The sequence below is a fragment of the Saccopteryx leptura genome, chromosome 4 (genome assembly GCF_036850995.1).
Source record: "Saccopteryx leptura isolate mSacLep1 chromosome 4, mSacLep1_pri_phased_curated, whole genome shotgun sequence".
Classification (NCBI taxonomy): Eukaryota; Metazoa; Chordata; class Mammalia; order Chiroptera; family Emballonuridae; genus Saccopteryx; species Saccopteryx leptura.
The window spans coordinates 115,839,087-115,859,513 of record NC_089506.1 but is presented as its reverse complement, the minus strand read 5'-3'; the positions used below and the strand labels follow the sequence as shown (position 1 = coordinate 115,859,513).

At 44.5% G+C, this 20,427-nt stretch overlaps 1 protein-coding gene across 1 annotated transcript; it reads right to left on the bottom strand.

Annotated features, from left to right (window-relative positions):
* Positions 1-2,403: 2,403 nt before the first annotated feature.
* On the bottom strand, positions 2,404-13,921 carry CCNA1 (cyclin A1). Its single transcript, XM_066383739.1, has 9 exons — positions 13,853-13,921; positions 13,460-13,636; positions 8,389-8,635; positions 8,076-8,200; positions 7,404-7,627; positions 6,131-6,335; positions 4,429-4,542; positions 2,956-3,089; positions 2,404-2,643 (listed from the first exon to the last, which is right to left on the bottom strand). Exons 1-9 carry the CDS (start codon positions 13,886-13,888, stop codon positions 2,592-2,594), a joined length of 1,314 nt encoding a protein of 437 aa, XP_066239836.1. The 5' UTR covers positions 13,889-13,921; the 3' UTR covers positions 2,404-2,591.
* Positions 13,922-20,427: the final 6,506 nt, after the last annotated feature.

Below are 20,427 nucleotides of genomic sequence, written 5' to 3'. Positions count from 1 at the left end.
CTATCTAGATGTGGGATAAATAGTAAATATAGATAAGTGACTCAAAGTTGACAAAGTCATCATTCATGATGAGATTGAAGTTCCAGGCACTGGGATGCCCACTGGCACAGTCTGACTGTTCATCCACACTGAAGTGCCCTCTCCTTCCAGAACTTATAGCTAAATCCCATTTCCCAGACCCTTGAAAGAACAATGGGTGCACTTTCTCCAGGTTGTTTCTCTTTCCTCGCCAGCTGAAAACAAGAATCCACTGGGGGACTCCTAGGGAAGGCTGATCATGTGGAAACAAAATCTCCTTTTTTCTAACACATATTGGAGAGTGACCTGAGAGATAAATCTTTAATGTGATGAGCTACAGAGATTTTGAGGTAGGGGGAGTTGAAAGCAACCAGCTTACTTGAATACAATGAGTCTTACTCCATAGTTATTAGTCAAATTGGAATTAGGACCCTGGTCTAATGGTCTTTGTTGAGGATAAATTCATGGTCAGAAAAGACAGGGGCAGCACTGACCTTTCCCTGTGTCTGCCTCTCGGTTTCAATTTCTGTGAGAGATGAGCTACTCCAGGAGCAAGTAACCTTTTTCCCCCTTCTAAATTGCAAACCCCTTATCTACCTTTCTCCTCCTTAAAAAAAGGCCAGCTTAAAATGAGATGCTAATATGATTGGTTTTTAGAGTACATAACCTGCCATCTACTCAGATCTGCCAGCCCTCTGAATAAAATGCTCATAAATCACTGGCCCTGGCCGGTTGACTCAGTGGTACAGCGTCAGTCCAGTGTGTGGATGTCCCAGGTTCGATTCCCAGTCAGGGCACACAGGAGAAGTGACCATCTGCTTCTCCACCCCTCCCCTTCTCCCTTCTATCACTCTTTCTCTTTCTCTTTCTCTTTCTCTTCCCCTCCTGCAGCTATGGCTGATTAGAGTGAGTGGGCCCTGAGTGCTGAGGATGGTTCCCTGGCCTTGCCTCAGGTGCTAAAATAGTTTGGTTGCTGAGCTATGAAGCAATAGCCCCAGGTGGGCAGAGCATCGCCCCATAGGGGGCTTACTGGGTGGATCCTGGTTGGGGCGCATGCAGGAGTCTGTCTCTGCCTCCTTGCTTCTCACTTTAGAAAAAAAGAAAAGATTCAATCCCTGCCTCTGCTTATTGGCTGTATAGTGACAGCACAAATACTGACTTTCTGGATGCATCAGAGTCAGTACTGATACAGGGCGTGCACCCGCTTTGTGGAATGTAGGTAATAACACACAAAGCACTCAGGGAATGCTGATTTATTCAGTGGCACCAGAAGTGGAGACAATGATAATCGACAGGGAAAGGCAATCTGGGTACTCTTCACGTCTTCACAAAATATGTAACACGACTGTATTTTTATATTTATAATTTCACTAGAGCTTAAAACAAACATAATATTTGGAGTTAATTTCATCTACTCCCCAAAACCTACTTAGGTCTAGTCTTTTCTGTATATAGGAATCTAGAAAACACGTTTCCTATTGTTCTTATCTCCACAGAGCCACCAGGCTGAGCCCCAGGCAGGCCTGGAGACACAGAAAGTCTGAGATTATCGAAATTTATGGTCAATCCCCAATAAGCACCACCTTCCCTTAAGGCCAAGTCTACTCTCGATTTCCCTTTCAATCTTTAAAATAAAATCAAAACAAGTGTTTGTGTTTTCAATTTTCCCATCTTGTGCTGTGCGCAGTGCTGTTGGGAGGGGTCTTACAGACATATGAAGTGCGGTGAATGGCAGGACCATGAGCGATGGGAGCCAGAGAAGGCTTTCACGCGGCTATCTCCCAGACAGAAACACGAGGGTTGGCTTAAATATTCTGAAGTCCCATCTATGGTGAAATTTGCCTTACCTACTTCTCTGAGCATTTTCTAAAACTGAAATATATGTTTGATGGACAACCAAATCAAAACTGAACATTAAAAAAAGCTGAGCACTGACGTAATGTTATCCCTTTAGAAAATGAGCATCACATCCCTGAACTGGCATTAAATATGTTTCCCCTTGGAGGTAACGGAGCACATGTAGTCCTCCACCCACTGCCTCTTCCGAGGGGCCTAGGAGGAGCTAAAATAGATAGTGCTTGTCTATATCACTTCACTATCACGTCTAAGCTTGGAATTCCTTCCTTTGTCAATTTATGGAGAGTTATGTGAAGAGATGAGAGAAAGTCTCAGGGCAGCCATTTCCTGAACACGAAAAGCTCTGGGTTCCTCAGAACACTTAACCCTAACAGCATGCCAGATTTTTAAAAACCAACTTAGAAGAATTCTTAAAATAGAGATGACATTTATAATACTCTCAACTAAAATTCAGGCATGTATGTATGTCAGCCATGGTAATTAGTAAATAAACCTAACACATAGCCATAAGGTAAGTTGTTTATTCTTTTTAAAATGTTAAGACTACTTCACAAGCTACTAAATCTAAGATAATCTAAATACATTTACATTTTTTAAAATGTCACCTATACTGTAGAAACACTAGTTAGTTGATGCAGCCCACTGAAACCTATACAAATCAGGACCAGTTCTGTTGATGTGGAGGATAAGTTCTGAAAGTGCTTCCACTCTGAACCTTACTGCAGAGGAAGGACAGCGGGCGGTTCCAGGAGAGACACATGCATGTACCTGAAACGAGATGCAAAGCAACTTCAACGCGAGCCAAGGACCTCAGTTTTGTCACATCTCAGGGAGGCCACAAAAAACTTTCTAGTATTTCTAACAGAAAGGAAGGAAGTTAGCTGACCATATGCACATATAACAGGCAGACAGGTTATAAATCTAGGTCTCCTCGAACTGATTTTCTTGATTTAACATACAGCCTTCCTCTTCCAGCCTACCGCCAGATAATATAATTCGTTCTACATTTGATTCCAACACTCCTATGACCTATTAAAGCTTTAAGTAGTGAGCCTAGAAAAGAAAAATTCAGAAACTTACTTTGAAGCCTTATACTTCTCCCTAATGGCTTGCTGAGGCCGATGGGGTATATCAAGGCACGCTTTATGTAGCTCACTCAGGCAAGGCACAATTTCACTTAGTGAATACCCTGTAAATGCAGCCAGAGTTTCTGGCTAATCAAGATGAAAAAAAAGATTACATCATAAAACTTTCTAATATATGAGAAATTTGAAGATAAAACTGAAATAAAACAAATTACTTAAGTGTCCACATTTATCTCAAAAGAAACTATAATTCTTCTTCAGAGACTCTAGACTCTATAAAATATTAGGAACTATATCCAGAGTTCTAAATTTGCTCACTTTATACATTTATAATGTACTTACTGAATACCCTATTCACATAAGACTATAAAGATTCTTAGCCGAATGCAGAATAAGAAACAAGTATTCTAGAAAATAAAAGTAGACACCCCACTTCTTTTAACACAAAAGTGATCTTTCAGAACCAAACCCAGGGGCCCATTTGCAATCCTGCAACCTTCTTCAGCCAAGAGGCAACAATAAAACTTCCCTAGTCCCTTGAAAGTATGAGCCAACCTTCCAACCATCTTGTTTTGAAGCACGTTGTCACCAACTTTTAGAGGAAAAAATAGTCAGCACTTGCACTATGAGGGCCTTCCCTGGACAAGAGCAGGCACTGAGGGCTCCAGGCCTGCTTCTGTTGAATGAGCAGTCAGTCCACTGCCACCTTCCTGACTTTCGTAATCTCTGCTCTCCATAGAGCAAAGCTGCTGAGTCAAAGCCATGAAGTGCTGGGTATCGAAAGCCAACAGAGTCTTTGCAGTTTAGATTTTTGGGGGACAGAGGTGTGGGAAACTGTCTGCCCATCCCCCCACCTCACTTGCCTGATTAAGTTACTAAGGCTAAGCCCTTCCCCACAACCTCTTACTGATTGTATTAGTTGGCAAAGACAATTTACATGCCCTTTCCCACACCTCCATGTTAGCTGTGATGCTGGATTGTTTATACTCATCCTGCCCCCCATGTCCCCCGGAAAGACTGGAGGCAAGTTTCTTCTATCCTTTGTTCTGTGTGAAGTTAAGATGTTATGTACGGTGGGGTTTTTCTGCACTTGGTAGAATTCTTGGGTTGCCTTGGAAATGTGATCAGAGATCTCTGATTTGCTAATGGCCCACTTTGCCCTATAAATACAGCAAGAAGCGGGTGTGGACCGCGCTCTGATCTTGCCATCAGCATTGCAGAGCCCTCCCAAGCCCATCCTTTCACTTTAACCGTATTTTCTTAATTCCGCGCCGTTCCCACTCAGGACCTGGAATTACTAGCCTGGGAACTGAATGACTAGCCGTGCTGCTTTGCAGCAATGTAGGCTATAGTAATCTGCTGGCAAGACTTCTAGGAGGCCAGCCTATTCTAAACCTTCAGAGTTACTGAATAGATTTTAGGTAGATCTTAAATTTTATCTGAAAAAAAAAGGCAGTTAGACTCTTACCCAGAAGTGCCTATTCACAGTATAGTTTGCCAGGCAATAAGCTGCTGCAGCTATCAATGAAGGAAGATATTTCAAGAATGGGTCAGCTTCAAGCAGACTCAGTTCCGCCACATACTAAAAGCAAGTGAGAAAAATCTCATTGGAATTAGGAATTCGAGTAAGGTTAAAGTAAACTTAAAAATGTCAGGGGAACACACTGAATTATTTTGTTCAAAATTATTCACTAGATTAAGAATTGCCATGCCTGTCCACAGGCAGAATAATGTTTATATTGTAAAACATTTCCCTATACAAGTATTTGGCCTTTGCACACAGTATATGTGATGGGTTACTTAGTAACACAGGTTTATGCTGGTCAGGCAGAGTGGCAGTGCTCTGGCCCCTGGAGTGGGACTATAGACTTCAGCCAAAGGCAAACTATGACAATATCAAAGCTATTAATTAATCAGACAAAAACATGCCATTCAGAGGCTAGAACAGAACCAGTGGGAATTTATCAGATTAGAAGAAAAATGCCCTGGCCAATTGGCTCAGCAGTAGAGCGTCGGCTCAGCACGTGGAAGTCCCAGGTTTGATTCCCGGTCAGGGCACACTGGAGAAGTGCCCATCTGCTTCTCCACCCTTCCCCCTTTCCTTTCTACTTCTCTCTTCCTCTCCCACAGCCAAGGCTCCATGGGGCTGAGGATGGCTCCATGGCCACTGCCTCAGGCGCTAAAATGGCTCCCGTTGCAGCTGACCAATGGCCTAGATAGGCAGAGCATGACCCCTGATGGCCATGCCAGGTGGATCCCGGTCGAGCGCATGCGGGAGTCTGTCTGCTGCCCCCCCTCCTTTCACTTTTGGAAAAATACAAACAAAAAAAGAAGAAGAAAGATATTGGGAAATGTATATAGATTTCCTTATTACTGTTTGCATAGTACAGAAATACCAAGTATATTAAATCATAATGGTTGAAAAACCAAGTTTTCCAAACCAATACATTAGTGTCTTCGACTAAGTTCTACAACTCCAAATGACCAAATAATGCTTAATTACTTAATATCTTAGGAGGAGATTTGAGCCAAATCACATCACACTGACCCTGCTCCTAGTCTGTACACCTAAGAGGCATTGCTTGCATGTGGTCTGTACCCAACAAAGGAACCATTTCCAAGCTTAAATCTCTTTGACGGTTGAGTGATTAGACAGTCAAACATGATCAATAGTAATATCTCGTAACCACAAGTCATGTTCTTTTTTTTTTTTTCTTTTTTGTGGCAGAGACAGGGAGAGTCAGAGAGAGGGACAGACAAACAGGAAGGGAGAGAGATGAGAAACATCAATTCTTCGTTGCAGTTCCTTAGTTGTTCATTGATTTCTCATATGTGCCTTGATGGGGGGAGGGGGCTACAGCAGAGTGGTGAAGCTTTACTTGAGCCAGCGACCTTGGGCTCAAGCTGGTGAGCCTTGCTCAAACCAGATGAGCCTGGGCTCAAGCTGGCGACCTCGGGGTCTCGAACCTGGGTCCTCGGCATCCCAGTCCGACGCTCTATCCACTGCGCCACCGCCTGGTCAGACACAAGTCATGTTCTTAAAAGCAGTTCTCTTTCATTGCTATAAAGCTTTTCTGGGCCCAAGACAAAAAACTGAAAAGGAAGGAAGAACTGAAGGACGACTGGAATGGCTACTTTTACCCAACATTCTTGGCAGCCATGTGGCCTACCTTGGCCAGGTTCTCAGTTCTGATGCACACTCCTTGTCTCCTTAAGTACTGAAGGAGGAACTGATTGGTGGTTGGCACTGTCAGATCGAAAGCTAGGACTTTCAGGAACAGGTGTTCCATCCTTAACAACTGCCGTTTTGTGTAGGTATCATCAGTTATATAGACAAACTCGTCTACATCAGGTGGATATATTTCTTCGTATTTCCTGGAAAAGGTAGAGTTGGAAGTAAGGCCAGGAACGGGCAGCTCCCCTCCCTGAGCTCCCACTGATGTGCCTTGCACAGGCCCTGGCCGACTTCAAACTCACTCACCGCATAGGCAGTAAAAGTATCAGGAGCTTGTTTCCAGAACACAAACATGAGTATCACAAAAGATACGGTGTATTTACTGCTAAGGGCCCATAATGGAAATGGTTTCAACTAAGAATTTTAGGTTTGGCCTCTAACACACTGAAAGACTCTGAATGACAGTCATACATGTAAACTCCTCCTAATTCAAACCATCTTGTGGGCAAGAACATTACATTGAATGCAGGGTAGAAAAAATTTCTTAAGTCTTAGATTTTTAAAAAGATTATGTTTAGCTTTCTCTGTTGAATTAGTAAATGATGCTATAGACTTAAGAGAATGATAACGATAAAATTTCACTGGTATCAATTCTTCGCTTTTGCTTTTATTTCTCATTTCTGTAGGGAAATTTTGGCAAGGTTTTAGGCATTAATGACTAGAATATCTGAGACCAGAAGAATAGAAAGGAAACTACTAGTCACAAACAGGTCCCTTAATTAAAGGCAGCTCAGCCACAACCCAACTCATTCCCACACAATTAGATATTATTATCAATGACTAATAGTAACAGGAACTAGCTAAAATAATTTATTCACTGTAATCACATAAACTGTATTTTATGGGTCATTTACCAGATCACAAAAATTGCTTTTATATAACCGAAATCTCTTGAAATAGGACTTTTACTTGTACTACAATACAGCCAAAAGACTACAGCACAAAACAGTTAAATTGTATATTGAATTTGAGCTGATGGCTGCCTTAGTCATGAAACTGTACTTGTCACTGTAAATCATAAACATCTGAACTAAAGAGTGAACATGTGGTAAGATTCAATTTTTCATTAAATGCTATAAAAATTATATTTTATCCAAGAAGGTATGAATAAGTTTTAATTATAAAGCACCGCATTTCTTCAATAAATGAATAAATATTGAGTTTTGACAGGCTGTAGCTTCAGATGATTTAAGCTGAAAGACACTTACGAAGCCAGAAGAATGGCCGCGGTCCCTACCAGCTGCAGTTTCCCTCTCAGAACAGACATGCATGAAAGAAACCTGTCCAGGAAGTTGACAGCCAGGTAGAGGGTCTCAGCCCGAAGCTTGTACTCCTCTCCGACCTCAACCAGCCAGTCTACCAGAATCGTCCGCATGCCTTCTGTGATGTCTGGCTGTTTCCTCATGTAGTGTGCTTTGGGCCTGTATCTTATCTGTTTGGGGAAAGAGTTCTGTATTTAAATATTTGCCATATCAGGAAGGTCACGCCACGGGACTGACTGCTGCTATTTTAAAAATCTCATGAGCAAAGTTTAGGAAACTGATCAAGAGCCATATAAATCTTTACTATGATACAGAAGAAGGTGTGAAATTCTGGTTCTGTAATGCAGTTAGGTAACAGATAACTCAAAGGAGGGGGTAGAATGACAACACGGATTATTTCTAAGAGTAAAATACTTAATATATAAACCCTCTGAATTATAGAGGAATAGTCCAAGTAACTGCTACTCACCTCACAACTATTATTTTTCATACAGACATTCTTATGTTTAGATGTCCTAAGAATGTCATCCATTAGTGGTTATGGACCAAGAGTTTATAACTATCTTAATTTTAAGTGCTTGGGGTGCTGGAATCAAAGTAAAATTTGGGAAAACTCACTTCAGCTTCTCTAAGGTACTGGTGAATTTCTTCAGCATATTCAGCCACATTTATCACATCTGTATCAAAACCTGATGCATCTTCAGACTGGGAATGGAGAGACGAATCTACCAGCATAGGGGAGACTGCGGGGGTTCAACACGATCAGGTAAGACATTTCATCTAAAAACCCTTTCTATCCACTAATCCTCCACAAGCAGTGGTGAGAACAGTCATTACTTCATGACTTGTTCTTCCTAGTAATATACTGCTGAGCAGTGCAGGTGATTATGATGAGTACAGGCTACCTACTGCTGTGGGCGAGTCCGATTACCTGCACTGAAGTCCAGCAGGAAGTGGAGGTCTGACCTGAGTGTGCTGGCATCCGCCTCACACACATCCTCGCGCGCAGTCCCATCTTTCCTTGCACAGCTGTTTTGGTCCTCCAGCTCAGGCTCATCCATGTAGATATCAAATCCTTGCTTGATGGGCATGTGGGCCCCGCAATCAGAGACTGCTTTCTTTCCAGCTTGAAGGAAGACATTTTCTGATCCTGAGAAACACCTAATTGTTGTGATCCCCTAGGAGAAGATGAAACTTTCTGTTAGAAGCCACCCCAAAGACCAACAGGTGGCGAGAATCTGTGTGACTCAAACCAAGCAGGCTGGGAAGATGAGAGGGATCTTAAGTTGAAATATCTATGTCTGCAATATAATTTCAGAAAGTGAAACTTCCAAAGTATGACTTCTCCCTTATCTTTGTCTACATTTGACATTTGGGAAATGAGCTATTTAAAATGTGTCATCTTCCTCACATATTTATCAAAGGGAACTCGAGATTATAAAAAAAAAGAAACTCTAACTCTTCCCCAAAATGAAACAGGTACCACATGGGAGGGGATTGTAAACTGGCTCTCATGCTTAGAGAGCTACAGGATTTTGTAAGTACTCGGCACAGTTCTTGTTTTTTATTTTTTATTTTTTTATTTTATTGATTTTAGAGAGAGAGGAAGAGGAAAAGAGAGAGAGAAACAGACAGAAACATCAATCTGTTCCTGTATGTGCCCTGACTGGGGATCGAACCTGCAACCTTTGCATATCATGACAATGCTCTTAACCAACCGAGCTATCCAGCCAGGGTCCCAGCACAGTTCTTGATGCATAGTTACTGAGTTCCTACAGTCCTCCTCTTTAAATAGTTAACTTGTAGTCAACAGGCCCTGTTGGTCAAATAAGTGCAAATATGATGTATATGTTTACTCGCTTATAGTTTGCATTGGGTGTGGGAGACAGGCTGTAAGCAGGCAGGGTCCTTATACCTAAGGCTTAGTTTTAAGATTAAGCCTTTCCCACCCTTTTAATATCAAGTCTTTCAACATCCTTCTAATACTAAGATCTTCTCAAAATTAAGCTTTTCCCCACACCCTTGATCAGGCATGGTCAATATACAGCCCATGGGCCAAATCCGGCCTGCGTAATGAGTTTATGCGGCCTGCAATTAAATTTTTAATATTCTCTGCTACTTTAAAATCTCAGCTACTCAGAAGTGGAAGCGTCATTGAGTACAGGAAATCGAGATATTTAATAGGATAGTGATACGTGGAAAAGAATTCCACGTGTGACTAATCTAGGATTAAATTACAATAATTGGTTGAATGGATTTGCAATACTTCTTTGTTTTTTAAAAATATTCCATTATAAAGATTTACAACTTTTGTACTCATCTGTACTCGATATGAACTGTTAGACATTTAGCAGCGATGTGAAACCCACATTCTTTTAGGCGGAGTTTGCCAGTGTGCACCCAAAATCAAACAATTCATTATTTTTGTGGTCAAGTGTGCTGAATCAAGTGGCATTGTAGCATAGACAATAGCTGCAGTTGATAACTGAAAACGTGTCCAGGCTGTTTGTAAAACAAAATAATTGTTTTATTTGTGATATAACTCCTTCAAGCTCACTCTATTAATTAAATATTGTTTCGATTGATTGTGATAGTTTGGATATTTATACGGTATGTATAATACCATTATTTTTATTAAAGTAATATTGTGTATTAAAATTTTTTCACTCACATTTATTCATAAATTACATAATAAAATTTTGTTTACTTAAATGAATCGTTTTTGTACTTAACATTTTTAAATTTTAATATTTCACTCGGCCGGTGAAAAAAGTTTTCTTTCTAATCTGGCCCAGGGGCAAAAACTGTTGGCCATGCCTGCCCTTGACTGTTGTGTGATGTGGGGTGGTGCACTCTTATGAGGAATCCCGTTACGCCTCAGATAAGTGGCTTTGTATCAGAGACTTCCTCATTTGTATATTGGCTTAGAGGCTTTAATTTCTACACTATAAAATAAGACAACAGGGCTCCCTCGGTAAGGTTCCTGCCATCAGCATTGCAGAGCAGAGGCAGCCTAAAGAGCGGAGTGCTGAAGGAGAAGCCAGTTTGTGAAGAGTTTGTGCAGAGAGAAGGAGATGGGGAACAGAGGTGAATAAGGATGGTGGGAGCCTTGGATTCTAGGAATACTTTGATGAGTCAGTAGCTTTGTGAGCACTGAATGAGTGGGTTTTGGAACCCAGTGTGTGTTTTTACTTGCCTGCCGGGTGCAAGCTAGGATTAAAGATAATGGCCCACCAGTTCTTGGCTCCTTTGTTTCATTACCGTCTGTCCGAATCTAATGCGAACGTGCATGGGCCAGGTGGCTGTGATGGTGGCCGTGGCTACTGGCTTTACAGGTCCCCATGAAGTTTTCATTTTATATCCAATTATTTTGAAATATGACTATAGAAACTCATACTATTAAATTATCTTACCATAAGACAGTGGTTCTCAAACTTTTTGAAGTTGAGGAGCATTTAAAATCCTACAAATAATTGTAGGTGCAGTATATACAAATTTCTGAGAAACATGTTATAATAATTAAGTCAAATATTAAAGAAAAAATATATAAAGTCCAAGCATGCTTTTATGGTAATTAAACAAAATAAATACAACAAAATTGAATTTATTCTGACATTAGAAAACATTTTTATGTTATATTTTTTTAGTTATGCTGTTTAGAATTCATAAAAAAGAGGGATTAAAAAATAAAAAAATGACAAAAAAGTTATCTTTATATATATATATATAGATACATTCTTAGTAAGATTTAGTAAATTCGGCAGGTCCCGGCACAAACGTGTTAAGATTTTTCATTCTTGTGTTTATGAGAAACATTATGTCTTAGCAATTTCTTCAATGTTTGGGCATATATTTGAAAGGCAAATCTCATTTCCTTGTCAACACACTGAAGAATTCCTCTCTTTTTACTCTTGTGTTGAGGGTAAAAACCCTAATTCACATAAATAGGATGTTGAAAACTGTAGTAAAATGTTCAGAGCTTTTTAAGATATTGCCACATATTCTTCTTTTAAAGAAATCCAAAAGACTTCAAGAGACAATTCCTTATGTTTAATCATCAATCCAAAACCCCCATCATACATATCATCTTAACTTGACACCAAACAAAGGATAGAAGAAACTTGCCTCCAGTCTTTCCGAGGAACATGGAGGGTAGTGTAAACAATCTGGCACCACAGCTTAACAGCCTTTTGCAACCTAATCAGGCAAGTGAGGTAGGGGGTTGGGCAGACTGTCAGCTTACAGCCAATTCCCCGCACCTCTGTCCCCCAAAAATCTAAACTCCAAAAGCCCTGTTGGTTTTTTGGTCCCCAACAGGCATATATATTTCTCTGGAATACCATAGGGCACACTAGTGTACCCTGGCACACACTTTGAGAACCACTGCCATAGGATCTTTTTGGATGACATGAAGCAATGACCCCTAGAGAAATCTAACTCTCAATCAGTGGCTTCTCCCTTTTCTTTATTCCTGTAACATTAACAATGAAAACTGTGTGTGCCCCTTGTGAATGAGTGTAATGGATCACACACCATCACAGAGCCAGGTGAGTCATGTTGGAGGGCCTGAAGGTCAGCTCAACCAGGGCAGGTGGGCAAGCATTATGACTCTGAATTATATGTATGCAAATGCTAGGCATAGCTATCATATTAACATATTATCATTTATAATTAATCTTAGTGTTTCCTGCTGAGACTTTTTCTAAATTATGTGTTTCTGTAACTTTCCTTTTCATCTAGCAAGTTAAATATGTGGCTTATGTATATTCTAATAAAAAATTCTCTATGCAAGTACTGGAAAAATCACAGCACTATAAAGGACCAAATCATAAGTTACTATAACCAGATAATCATAACTCTAAATTGCTATCAAATTTGACTTTTGCTACATTAATATATATACAAGGGTGGAGACATAAATTCATTACACATTTAATGAGCATCCACTATGTGCCAGACATTGTTTTAGGTACCCAGAATTTAGCAATGAACCGCATGTTAAAAAAGAACTGCCCTGATTGAATTTATATTGTTTTAGGTACCCAGAATTTAGCAATGAACCGCATGTTAAAAAAGAACTGCCCTGATTGAATTTATATTCAACCAGGTTAGCCCAGTTGGTTGGAGCATTCTCTCGAGGTGGGAAGCGTCCAATAAACTCAAACTAAGTGGAACAACAAATTAATGCTTTTCTCTCTCTCTCTCTTTCTCAAAAGCAATCAATTAAAAAAAAAAAAAGGCTTGAGCGGTCAGTATATGAGGGGCTTCTAATTTGGCCTCCCCCATTATGGCTTTTTTTCCTTGGCCTTTCTTAATTAACCCTCTTAATTTTTCTCACCAATACTGTACAGTCCTCAAAAAGCACCGTTATCAGGAGTTTGTCTAATAACAGATTTAGGGAAGCTTTTTTTAAACCTCAAAAATCATTCTTAAGGATCCACAGCCTTCATATGCATTTCAGTGTCTGAATTTGTTTTCAATCTGTTAAGGAATCAGTTAAGCAATACCTAATGGACCATTATCTTTGCCCAGCTGCCCTTTGTCAGTACTGGGAGATATCTGCTTTCAAGTCACTTTTTGAAATAATCTAGTCTAGCCCGATCCAATCCTGATCTGAAGCTCTCTTCAATGAACACTGCCAAGATTACCCAGGATGCTTCAGGCACCGTCTCATTCTGGACACCACTGACCTGGAGTAACCCCAGTTCTATCCTTTATTTGGGGGCATTCACATTTCCTTTTAACCAGCGTGCAAATGACTTTACATATACTTAATCCAAACAGTTTCTAGCCCTATATCCTCGATTTGGGTGGGTGAGATTATTCACCATCTCTGGCTGAAAAAGGAAATCAACAAGATGATCTTAAAACATTCAGTGTCCCAACAGCCCAGATACCAGGGTTGGAATACTTTGCAGGTAAAACTGCAAGCGAAACCCACCTCCCATTTGTAAGAGAGCCCTTGTGGACAAGCAACTTCCCCTGGGCTTCTCCGTCGTTACCTGGCCGCTGGTTTTCCTGTACTGCCCATTCTCAGTGAGCACCCCTAACACTGTTCTTTGTTGGGGATCTGGGCCGAGCTGGGCTCTGGTTGTCATCTGACAGGCATCAGGACCTCGGCTCACTGGAGCCAGAGCTACTCCGCTCTTTGGGCTGTTGAGATGCATGGCCTCGCTCTCCTGCCGTCGGAGAAGGAGAAACAAGACAGACCGGTTATTCAACCTCTTCCCGGGGGCTTCAATAAATGCAGCGAGTCTCTAGGAGGGAGAGCACTAACCCATAGAATCTCCCCTGGAATTATTAGGTCTGGAAGGGTGTGAGCCGTGGGGAGCCAGCGATCAAAGCTGCTTTGTACCAGAACAGCGACTTGAACGTGTCAGGCTTTCTTCTAATACCTGGTTGGTGGACGGCCCGAAGGAGCAGCCCGGCATACCTCCAAGCCTGGACACTAAGGCCCCGCGTTTCTTGTTTCTCCGCAGTCTTTCTCCGCTGCCGCCCCTCTCCCCCGCCCCGCCTCCCTTGAAGGGAGGAGACCAAGGCTACTGCACTGCGGGAAGGAAAGTGCCCTCACAGGCACCAGCAGGGTGCGCCTCCACGGGCCTCGCTCTCCCCAGTCTTATTTCTTTATGTACGTCTGGAACAAGTAGCAAGTGCGCAGGAGGACGAGGAGAAACCGGCTGGGGGCGGCCGATGTGGGGGCGGGGCAACAGGGGACAAGGATGCAGGCGGATTCCAACCGGGGCGCCGGATTCCCAGCGGCTGCGGCCAGGCCCGCTCCGCGCTGATTACTTTCTCCCACCACCGCCCCCCTCCCCCCGCATCTGTTGAATCGTCCAATCAGCGGCGCTCCCAGGGCTCGCGGGCGCCGCTTCCATGCCAACCGCAAAGGCGTGTGCGCCCCCGGGCCCATCGCCATGGCGACCTTCTCACCCAAGGCGCTCCGCTCTGCCGCGCCGACCCTTAGGCGCTCAGGCCGGGCGCAGCCAACGGACAGTGGCTCCGGGCTCCTCAGGCGCAGCCCGGCCGGCCGGGGCTATCCCGTTGGCTGTCGCGGTCGGCGCTGCACCCGGGTGGGAGGGAGGAGCGCTGCGCGCCCCGCGACGGCCAGGCTTGGGAAGGGACCGTCTCCGTGAACCCAGCCTCCCAACAGCCGCTAACTCCTCCCGCTAACGTCTCTCCCGCGGCCCGCTCCTGAGAACCTTGGCTCGGGAGGGCGACGCGGGTCCGCGGGGCTCGCAGGCCGCGGCGCCCCGGCCGCGCCCGCCCGAGGCCAGGCTCGCTCGCCCCCGGGCGCACACACCTGCGCGGCTTCCAGGACAGGAGCCGGGGACCAGCGGCTTGGCCCCAGGTTTGAGCCGGGGCCTCCTAACGCGTGCTGGTGGCGTGTCGTCGATCATTTTGGGTCCTTGAGCAGCACGCAGGCCCAGATTCCTGTGCTAGTGATCCGCCAGCGGACTCGAGATTTTAGGGTCCCACTGGTACTTGCAGCCCCAAAAGAGGGCTTCCCCGACGGGTTCCAGCAGCCACGGCTTCACGCCTGTCCAGGAATGCCAAGCTAGGACCTGGGAGGAAGGAACCCGGGTGGCCATGGCAGGGCCTGGCCTTGAGGGGTGGGAGGAATATCTGGATGCTGGGGAGGAAAAAGGTGGGGCTCCATGGACAGCTAAAGGAAGAAGCAGGGGGCCTAACGTGAGGGTAAAAAGAGAAGAGACAGGGTCCTCAAAAACTGGGAGCCCTGGCACTTGCTGAGGCCAATTACACCTGGCTAACCAAATATAAGAATCTTTATTATTTTTCATTATGCAGATAAAAGCATTTGATTGAGTCAGATGTTAGTGGGAAGTCGAGATGCATCTTGAAACCAGTGCTGGATGCAGGAAGAATTCAGAAAGGGGTTTTGTTCAACATGAAACTTTTTTCTATGCGTTTATCACGAATTTCATTCACTAGGAGGCAGCGATCCATTTGCACACCGGATTTCTATGCCTTTGAATATGAAGACCTCAGGGTAGCTCTGTTAACCACTTGCCTGCTGCAACAGCCGAATCAGACAGGCAGAGACCAAATGTCCTGCTTTGCAAAGTGCCTACCTGAGGCTGCTTTAGAAAGTCTTCCTGAGAACCCTCCCCCACCCGGCAATACTTGTGATTTCTGGACAGGCTGAAGGCCTGATAGGTAGGAGACTCAGGAGGAAGTCTTGCCAAGAACTGGAGTTGCTGTAGCCAGAATAGGAGTTCCCTGCAGTCACATGATCTGACTCTCCCTGTAGGTCCCTTTTGATCTGGTTTCCTTACAGAAATGACCAGAAACCTAACACTTTTTGCCTTTCTTCCAAAACAAAGGAGCCAGTTTGTTCCTGGAGCCTGTCCTTTTGATCACTTTTTCTGAGGTTGAAGAAAAAGGAGGAAAGGGTAGCACTGGGCTTCTGCAGAACCAGCTTTTTGAAGTTGGGTGTTCCTGACTCAAATCTGGTAAGGACCAGAGACAAGGGTACTAAAGTATCCAGTGTCTCTTAGCTGTCTTTAGTCTGAAAAATGCCTTTAGCAAAGAAAATAACTCTTAACCAGGTGGGACCCTTGGCTTATTTCATACCCCCTTTTCCTTAACTCAGTGGTTCTATGGTATTCCAGAGAAATATGTGCCTGTTGGGGACCAAAAAACCAACAGGGATTTTGGAGTTTAGATTTTGGGGGGACAGAGGTGTGGGGAATTGGCTGTAAGCTGACAGTCTGCCCAACCCTCCACCTCACTTGCCCGATTAGGTTGCAAAGGGCTGTTAAACTATAGTGCTAGATTGTTTACACTACACCCCACACATCCCACCCCCACCCCCGTGTTCCCCAGGAAGACTGGAGGCAAGTTTCTTCTGTTTTTTGTTTGGTGTAAAGTTAAGATGATGTGTTTGTGTTGGTCAAATAAGTTTGTAAATATGATATATATGTTTGCTCACTTATAGTTTGCACTGGATGTAGGGGAACAGGCGGTAAACAGGCAGGATTCTTACAGCCTAAGGCTTAGTTTTAAGACTAAGCCTTTCCCACCCTTTTTGATGTAGAGTGGTGCACTCTCATGAGGAATCCCATTATGCCTCAGATAAGTGACTTTGTATCAGATACTTCCTTGTTTGTATATTGGATTAAAGGTTTTGATTTCTATACTATAAAGTGGGGCAGACCGAGAGCTTGCTCTCTATTGGTTCCTGAGATTAGCACTAGAGAGGAGAGCAGAGAAAGGCCATGTGGAGAGAGAGGAGAAGCAGCCAAAATGGCGGAGTGCTGAAGGAGAAGCCAGTTTGTGCAGAGAGAAGGAGATGGGAAACAGAGGTTGTTGGGCAGATAAAATGTATTATGCTTACTTTGTTAAAGATGGAGGCCGTCGCCCAGGTGATATTAATGTGTTTGTAGCCTGGGGCTTGGTTTTGGGATTAGGCGTTTCCCACCCGTTTTGATGTGGGGTGGTGCAATCCAATCATGCCTCGGAGGAGTGACTTTGTATTAGGGACTTCCCTACTTTGTATATTGGATTAGAGATTGTGAAGCTACAATATAAAATGGGGGTAGAACGAGAGTTTGCTGCTCTTGGTTCCTGAGATTATCATTAGAAGAGAGAGCAGAGGAGAGCAGAAAAAGGCCACGTGGAGGAGGCCAGGAGAAGCAGCCAAGATGGTGGAGTGCTGAGTGAGATGCCAGTTTGTGCAGTTTGTATTTGGGATAAGGAAGGAGATGGGGAACAGAGGTGAATAAGTCTGTGTTGGTCAAATAAGTTTGTAAATGTGATATATATGTTTGCTCGCTTGTGACTTATATTGGGTGTGGGGGACAGGCTATAAGCAGGCCAGGTCGTTGTAGCCTGGGGTTTGGTTTTGGGACTAAGCTTTTCCCCACACCCTTGAATGATTGTATTATCTGGGTGGTGCACTCTCATGAGGAATCCAATTATGCCTTGGATGGGTGACTTTGTATCAGAGACTTCCTTGTTTGTATATTGGATTAAGGGATTTTGGTTTTCTACACTATAAAGTGGGACAGACCAGGAGCTTGGACACACAGTTCCTGCTATCACAATTGCAGGGGCTTCCCTGATCCCTTGCCCTTCATGGGAAGAGCTGGTTTTCTGCTTTTCCCTTGTCTTCTTTTGTGGTTTGCCTGTCTTGGTGAGACACCAATAAATAGGATGGCCCCCCGTCCTCTGACTCCGCCATTTCTTTATCGTCTGCCCGAATCCAATGGGAACCTGCATGTGAATGGCCACGATGGCGGCTCCTGGCCTTACAGTCTGGTGAGCTAGAAACCTTTGATTCTAGGAAACTTGGATAAGTCAGTAGCTTTGTGAGCACTGAATGTGACTGGGTTTTGGAGCCCAGTGTGTATTTTTACTTGCCCGCCGGGTGCAAGCTAGAATTAAAGATGACAGCCCATCTGCTTTTGGCTCCTTTGTTTCTTTACCGACTGTCCGAATCCAATGCGAACCTGCATGTGAATGGCCACGATGGCGGCTCCTGGCTTTACAGAGGTGAATAAGGCTGGTGGGGCCTTTGATTCTAAGAAACTCGGATAAGTCAGTGGCTTTGGGAGCCCTGAATGGAAAGGGAAGTGTTTTCCCACTTTCTTGCCCGTAGGGTGCAAGCTAGGATTAAAGCAAATGGCCCACCAGTTCTTGGCTTCATTGTTTCGTTACCGTCTATCCGAATCCTATGCAAACCTGCATGGGCCAGGCGGCTGTGATGGTGGCTGTGGCTACTGGTTTTATATTTGCCATAGTCTGTGGCAGGTTTTGATACAGATTGGAATGGAGTCACCACCACCTTTGAGCAGTGGAGTAGAGGATGTTACATCCTGGCGAGATAGGCCGCAGCAAACTCAAAGTAAATTTTATACGTTTTATTGCAGACCTGCACAGGGACTGCAGGCAACCCATGCAAGGGAGCACTGCAGCCCCCCAAACCTGCGCAGGGGATGCAGGTAACCCACACAGGGGAACACTGCAGCCCCCCAAACCTGCACAGGGACTGCAGGCAACCCACGCCTCCAAAGAGACTGGAGCACTGCAGCCAACCAAACCTGCGCAGCCAACAAACTGCGCAGGGACTGCAGCCCCCCAAACCTGCGCAGGGACTGCAGCCAACCAAACCTGCGCAGGGACTGCAGCTCCGAGCTTCTAAAATGGCTCCTTTTTATAGGGTGGCTGTCTAGGATGAGCAAGCATCATACAGAAGCTGATGTGGCTGTTAGTCATTGGCTAGGGAGGTCGTGCGCAGTTACAGGGGGGGTATTACTCAGTGGAGAATTTCAAACATAAACTTCTGATAAGGGTCTCTGACTCAATGCAGGATGTTGCTGAACTCTTTGTTCTCAGCGTCACAGGGACCTTGTACACTCTTGGCAGCCCCAGCATGTCAGTACTCCCTGAATCTAACAGAGGACTGGCTGCTGTTATGGTTCCCCATGGCTGTCCTTTTGGGGGCCATAGGCTGGATGAGTTTTACAGCTATGCGTGAGGAAACTGAGAACTCTGTGGAAGAGGCTGCCTGGGACCTGCAATCTGAGCAGTGGAAGGAGCTGGAGCAAACCTGGGAGAAAGAGATGCTGACCCTGGAGGTGGAGCAAGCACCGGAGGAGGCCGACCCGGTTCGCGAGATTCACTTGGAAATGGAGCACCTGCTGGAGGAGGAATCACAGGTTCGTGAGTTGCAGATTGCCCTGGACGTTATGGAGAGCCAGTAGCGGCAGGAGGCTGGGGCTGGAGCTGCAACACCTGCTAAGCGGAACGCGGCGGCAGCCTGGGGCTCGATTTAGCAGCGGGAGCTGGTGTTTTCAGTTCCTTTTTGGAGGATGAGGAGAATCAGGCTGGAGTTGCAATCCACAGTCTCCAGAAGGTGAGAGCCCAGCAGCAAGGAGTACCTGCTATGCTCCTGGTAGGTCTGTGATTTTGGGACATAGGGCTGAACGCCATCATGCTCTCCGCAGCAGAGATGGAAATGCTGACTGCCATTGCCACGTGCTCCTCTTTGGGACAGTGTAAGACCTGCCAGAATGGCAGGGATGAGAGGGGTGGCTGAGGCCTCATGTGCTTGGACTGATTCCTGGACTATGACCGGAGTGGGCACTGGCTCCTTTGTGGGATGGACTTACGGATTTTGGACAATGTGAAATAGCCTTGATGGGGGTGGGGGACAGCTTTTCTGAAAGTACTCCCCTGCCCCAGGAAGCTTTTCAAACGGCTAGATAGAAGGCTGAGGACATTTTGTGCTTTTGGCAAAGTGCTCAGAAACTGGTGAAGTGTATCTTTGTAATTGCTGAAATTGTATGATTTGTCATGTTGTTTTAATTTGTGTAATGTGCCTAATTTCCTTGTGCAGGAATACCTATGCTTTAGATTGTGAAGCGAGCAAAAGGGGTGGAATATTGGTCAAATAAGTTTGTAAATATGATATATATGTTTGCTCGCTTATACTTTGCATTGGATGTAGGGGGACAGGCTGTAAGCAGGCAGGATTCTTATAGCCTAAGGCTTAGTTTTAAGACTAAGCCTTTCCCACCCTTTTTGATGTGGGGTGGTGCACTCTCATGAGGAATCCCATTATGCCTCAGATAAGTGACTTTGTATTAGAGACTTCCTTGTTTGTATATTGGATTAAAGGTTTTGATTTCTACAATATAAAACGGGGCAGAGGAGCCCATGCTGGAGGAGAGCAGAGAAAGGCCACGTGGAGGAGAGGAGAAGCAGCCAAAATGGTTGTTGGGCAGATAAAATATATTATACTCACTTTGTTAAAGATGGCGCTGCCCACGTGGATGCCGTTGCCCAGGTGATGTTAATGTGTGTTGGGGGCAGGCTGTGGGCAGGCAGGATCCTTGTAGCCTGGGGCTTGGTTTTAGGACTAAGCCTTTCCCACCCTTTTTGATGTGGCATGGTGCAATCCCATCATGTCTCTGATAAGTGACTTTGTATTAGAGACTTCCCTATTTTG

What these genes read in the sequence shown, in the direction of transcription:
- CCNA1 (XM_066383739.1), bottom strand. Translation starts at nt 13,888, where the DNA reads ATGCCGGGCTGCTCCTTCGGGCCGTCCACCAACCAG. An exon ending in GCGGCCATTCTTCTGGCTTC is followed by an intron (nt 6,336 to 7,403) that starts GTAAGTGTCTTT and finishes TACCTTTTCCAG; the next exon opens with GAAATACGAAGAAATATATC. An exon ending in GAGAAGTATAAGGCTTCAAA is followed by an intron (nt 2,644 to 2,955) that starts GTAAGTTTCTGA and finishes ATCTCGTTTCAG; the next exon opens with GTACATGCATGTGTCTCTCC.